We start from the raw sequence: 6,000 nt of genomic DNA, 5'->3' as shown, positions 1-6,000 counted from the left end.
AATAGTGGGTTAAATAAAATGAGACTCAACTAGTAGTTTGGGCCGTATTTCTTCCCTTAGAAAAACATAAAAAGCTCAAGCAAATATTATATATACCACTTTGTTTCATCCAAGTTGCTCATCAACACATTAAATTTGTAAAGAATTACCAAGTTAAAGTGCAACTGCTTTATAACAACTGGAGACTTGTTAAAATAAAACAGATGTAAAGAATTTTTGATGTGTTTTTCAGTCTTAACTATTCACCTTTAAACAAATCAGAACTTATATCAACAACTAATCATGTAATCATTATTCCCATTGAAATTGTAGACGTCACAAATTTTTCCCACTTTTTCCTGTTGTATTAGCCAGCAAACTTTTGGGGGCAATTTGGAGAAATATTAAATGAAAATATCTTCAACTAGGAGTGAAGAAAGCTCTGGAAGGAATGTGGAACAGTGAAAGAAGAGAAGAGCTTTACCTTGATAGAATCAGGACCACCAATGGACCTTTTCTGTCTCTAGCTTGGAACCTGGGATCAGAAAGGTGGGTTCAAGTCTCAGCCGTTAAGCCTTAATTTCTGTATCAGTAAGGGTATCTTTACTAATTCAATATTGTATTAAACAAGATGATACATTTTAAAAAGCCTATAGAATTGTGCCCAACACAAAGTTCCTAATTCCATGACACTGGACATATTTTTTCACAGCTCTTGATATTCATATAGCACCTTTAAATCCAGACCATTCAGGATACCAGGTCACTAAATGAGGAGCAGAAATCTTAATGTTTAAGAACAAACTAAATGAAACAAAAAACAATACAAAAGAAACAAAAAAATTAAAAAACTATATGCTGAGAATATCCCAGTCCAGCATTTGCCTTGGCAAAGGAATAAATATCTGAGCTCAAATTCATCCTACACCAGTACAGTTCAACAGTTTTTTAAGTGTCTAGTTGATGCCACACAGGCAGTTACAGAAGACAAAATTTCTCCCTTTAAGACACAGTCTAAAAGGGAGTATTAAAATGCAATGTGATGTTCAGTGCATAGAAGAATATATAAAGTACTGCAGGAACACAGAAGAAGCAGTTACATTTGCTTGGTTTGAGAGGAGGGTAAGAAGCATTAAGGAGTTATCAAGGGGAAGTGACATTTAAACCAGGCCTAAAAGGACTGGGAGTCAGCCAGATAGAACAAGGGAGAGAAGGGCATTCAGGTGAAGGAAACAATAATGAGTATACAGTCAAATTCATAGAGATAATTAGAAAGACAAAGAATGCAAACCATTGCAAAGAATGTTCCAAAGAAAGGGCTCCTCTCAGAAAACAGGCTAAGTTTCAGAGAAAATATTATTTGCTCCACAGAAATGATTTTCTGGACTCTGTGAGACTAACCAGCCATCTTTTGTGAGTAAAATAATTTCAAATACAAGAATGATAAAGAAAATTAGCTTTATTTACGTAAATTAGAAAAACTGATTGTAGTGTTAGAATTTGTCAAATGTTTTCATTCTGAATGATTTACAAGTGTATTTATATACAAACATAATAAAATAGAGTACCATCACATTGTTTTCTCTTGACTCAAGTGTCTCTCCATTCTGAACATGCCCCTCTCACTTCGGGTTTTAATTTTTAACAGGGAAATGCTTTGTTCTGACACAGTGCTTGATTCACATAGTATAACACTGAAGTGGAAGGAGAGTCAATGACCATCAACAATTAAAAATTATCCTTCAACCAATATGAATTTATCATTAGATTTTTTCTATATTAAAATATGTTTCATGTTAAAAAAAATACTTGTATTCACTGAGGATCTAAATTTGTTGTACTAAATTTGACATTTATATAAACCCATAGTTAATTTAAATATAGATATGAATCTATATTAAACTCATTGGTATGAATTTTTGCCATAAATGAAAATGAAGAAAATTATTAGGAACAGAGGTAAAAGAAAATCCATGTGAGAAACTGAAGTGGAAATGCCCTATTCTATTTAAAATGACTAAAATTTCAATTTTCTGAACTCAATACAAATAAAACCAATAGATGGTAAAAAGCCATGATATTTATAGACACCAAATCTTAAGTCACACTGTAGGGCCTTAATTAATTTGTACTATTACATATTTTAGATAATTCTAAACCAGGTTTCCTAAATAGCTTACCAATCATTTACGTTGTTTGAGAAATCCAAGAAAGTCTAATACAATTATTGAATAAGGCCAAATTTTAAACTGGCAATCGAGATACAATATAAATGCAGATAATTTATATTAGAGTCAGATTTATATCTGTCATAGTACTATGTGTGTATGGACTATTCGAAGTAATAAATTTTGTTTTTAAAGCAGTGGTTGGTTTTCTAAGTTTAGTTCTTTAGCACTTTATTGAAATTCCTGGCAAGAATTCTGACAGAGCTCTGTGATTTTATTATATGAAAGAAAGAAAAAAGAAACCCACAAAAAATGTTAAGTTTGCTGTGACTTTTCAAAGCTATTTAAGGTAAAACAAACAGCCTCCAAGTGCACTTGTGTCTAAAATGCCACTTTTGCCCCCAAAGTGAAAGAAATGATCAAGTATTGTGTTAAGGTGCTTACTATTCAAAAAAAAAAAAAAAGAAATCAGAGGAAGTTGGTCTTTAATTGGATGCTTGAATTCTTTCCAGCGTTCTTAGTATGTTTAGATGTTGGTATCTTGAGTTTGACACTTTCTTGATTGCCCTTTATAGCAGCTTCAAGGCGGGCTTTCAAGGCTGGAGAGGAAGCCATTACACTTTTAAAAACTGATGAATACTGAGGCCCAATCTGCATGAGATTTTGCAAAGCAAAGTCATGTAGATTTCTCATTATGGAAGTTGCTGATCCCAGACCATTCTCATCCAAAAGGAAGGAAATGAGGATGGGCAGAAGACAGGCCACCAGCTGAGAGCCTGGAAAGTAAACAAATGATGTAAGCCCCAGGTTCAGGGATGTAAATGTTTCTTATACACTTGATCTGGACATATTTCCCCCACTTGAAGGGAAGCAGTTCTTCCAATCTCTTCTCCCAAATCAATACAAAACAGTATCAATACTTGGGATTAACATCAACACCTGCCTTTCCACGAGTGTGAAAATATAATGCTAAGTGACTAATGGGATGTTTTACATTTTAAATAACATTAAATTTCTGATTTGGGACAGATTCTGATTTAGTATGCATTTAGTGCTAGCACTTACGATGCTGTTCCTCAGCAATGGCTACCAGTGCTTCCAAGACCTTTATGCCTTCTTGAAAGATCTGAAGCTCAGTAGTGTCTTCAGGTTTTCTTTTGTCTATTTCCTGCAGTTTTTCCACGATAGAGGATACTAAAGAGTAAATATATGGGTAGGAAACAGCTGGATTCGGATACTGAAAAATGGAAAGTAGGAGCTGATAGGTCTTGATTTGTACCTAATCAGAAAAAAGACAAAAATAGTATAAACTGTAAATATAAATTTACATTTATATTAAAATGTAAGTTTTAATGTAATTTTTTTAAGTAAATTAAAAAATGTAAATGAAAAAAAAATTTAAAGCCTCCCCTCCCACACTTAAATTTACTTTATTTCTAATTTATCTTTAATTTTGGAAGTCCAAGCACTAACAGGTATTCAAACTTGCATGCTAACAGTGGTTGTGACAGCTTGGAGTGGGAATAAAGTGGTTAATTTTTCTTCTTTTGACTAGTTCCCATTTTCCCCCTCATTTGTCTCTCTATAATGTAAAAAATCAAACAAACACACAAACTTGAAAAATATTTTGGAGATTTTGGAAAATGTTTTAGATGAAAATCACATATATTTGATGCTATGAAGGTTTTTAAGGAACCATGTCTGGACCATATTAATTATGTGTCATCACATACTGGAGGCACCACTCTGAGACTGCTACATAAAGCTCCTGTTAGGCTAGAGGAAACAAATAGGACAGGAGAACAAAAGGAGATGACTATACATCAAATATATAAACCATCCTTTATTCAATTCATTTGAATGATTATTTTTTTCTGAGAGAAAATCTGGTTACTAAATTTTAGGAGTCTGTTTGTGATCGTGTGCTACAAACTTATTTTGTACCACATAACAGCATAGGAAATTAATTTAGCAAATAAAAGGGCCAGAAAGGAATGGGATTAATTTGTATATGCTGCTTTTGAAATAGGTCCCATTATTTTACAGTCATATACTGAAGGCACATGCTAGAGTCTTCCTTTCCTTTTTTTTTGAAAGGAAATCCACTGAAGTTCTAGGGATATATCAATTTTAAGATGCCCCTATTTCAAATTTAGGTTTTTTTTTGTTTGTTTGTTTTTTTAAAAAACATTTTCTTTATCTTTCTCCAACTAACTACATTCCATCCTCAGGGCCAAAACACAAGACCATTATTATTTGACTTTGTCAACTCAAGAACATGAATTAATCCAAACCTAAAAATAAAAAATTTCAGTCTGGTACTTTCTGTTGGAATCAACAAAATCATAAGGAAAAGTTCTGCAAAAGCCTAAACATGTTCCTATTACAAACATCTATCTTCTAAAGACACTTACCATAGGATCTTTTATCTCAAGAGTAGCCTTAAATTTCTCAATACAGCGCTTCTGAAGGCATGGGATCGTAGTTACTTCTGGACTGGTAGACAAAGTAAATACTGTGATAGCAGTAAGCAGACTGACTTCATCAAGTTCTTGGTGTGTTCCAGCTACTAAAAAGAAATACTCTATGAGAAACAGATCCCAAAACTGTCATATTTACTGTTATGTACAGCTGTGAAGCTGTCTCTAGTTTGGAAGGTAATTTCTTTTGTGTACCTAAGGATTACAGACATTAATACTGACTGACTGACTAAGAATCCTGGCAAATGCTGTAGCTTTAAAGTATGCATTTTAAGTAATTCTAGAGTCAAGAATTACCAAAGAAATTGTAATCTTCATAAGTAAAGACATCAGTAAATACTTATATACATTTACTAGGAATATGCATTAACTAGTTATGTGACCTTGGATATTTAACCCCGTCTTCAGTTTTCTCATCTGTAAAATTAAAGTAACAATACTTAAATTTATAAGGTTATGAGGATTAAATGAGTTAATACTCTCAAAGCATTCAGAATAGCATGTTGCACATATGCTCAATATAAATTAGCTATTATATTATTATTTTTATTGTGGAGAAATACAGAAATGCTTGGACAGTTGTTTTTTCTTTGTTAAGTTTAAAGTATTCATATTTTGATAATACACGTGTCAAGCGAAAATAACTTAGCACTTTGTTTGCTACATATACCATTTCTTAACAGTACAAAAAAATTTGAAAATATCTGTGTGTGCCACAATCATTTAAAGGAATTTTCTACTAGATGTAATTTACTTCATTTCCCAAAGTCATACTCTCATTAAATAATTTTAATGAACCTCTTGTGGAAAATCAATGTTATTTGAAAAGGAAAAGGTGTGGCAAATTCAACTCATTAAATTGTGTAAGAATGGATTGCTACTTATGAAAAACATTACATATATATGTAGAAGGTTTGGTAACATTCACTCATCAAATACTTAAGAAACATTTTCTATGTGCCAGCACTCTTTTTGGCACTGAGAATACAATTTACAGAGAAGATACAGAATATACCAAGAAGTAAATAAAGGATTTCAGCTAGTCACAAGGTCTATGAATATAAAAAATATATTAAGAGATAACAGAAAGCAACCCAGGAGTTGCTATATTGGGCGGTCAGAAAAAGGTTTAGGAAATTAGTGTTTGAGCTGACACCTGAGACAGCAGCAATAAAAGCAAAATACTATGGATGGGTAGGATTTATTTTATAAAAATAATCTGAATTATTTTAAGGTAAAATAGGTGCATGGTTAACATTTAAATTATGACAGTATTATTATAAGCACTTTATATTTAATCCTCATTAGCATCATGAGGTAGGTACACTTATTTCCCCCATTTTATGGATGAGAAACTGAGGAACGGAAATTCA

At 32.4% G+C, this 6,000-nt stretch overlaps 1 protein-coding gene across 1 annotated transcript in view; it reads right to left on the bottom strand.

Annotated features, from left to right (window-relative positions):
• Positions 1-2,217: 2,217 nt before the first annotated feature.
• The window catches only part of HEATR5A (HEAT repeat containing 5A), a 93,340-nt gene continuing 89,557 nt past the window's right edge, over positions 2,218-6,000 (bottom strand). Inside the window, exons 33-35 of the mRNA XM_007451263.1 lie at positions 4,562-4,716; positions 3,213-3,426; positions 2,218-2,923 (exon numbers count right to left, since the gene is read on the bottom strand). Of these exons, the coding sequence (XP_007451325.1) occupies positions 2,616-2,923; positions 3,213-3,426; positions 4,562-4,716 (677 nt within the window). The 3' untranslated portion in view covers positions 2,218-2,615. The remainder of the gene's footprint in view (positions 2,924-3,212; positions 3,427-4,561; positions 4,717-6,000) is intronic.

The sequence above is a fragment of the Lipotes vexillifer genome, unplaced genomic scaffold, assembly GCF_000442215.2.
Source record: "Lipotes vexillifer unplaced genomic scaffold, Lipotes_vexillifer_v1.1 scaffold1765, whole genome shotgun sequence".
Taxonomy (NCBI): domain Eukaryota; kingdom Metazoa; phylum Chordata; class Mammalia; order Artiodactyla; family Lipotidae; genus Lipotes; species Lipotes vexillifer.
Note: the sequence above shows the minus strand (reverse complement) of the source record. Positions and strands in the feature narration are given on the sequence as shown.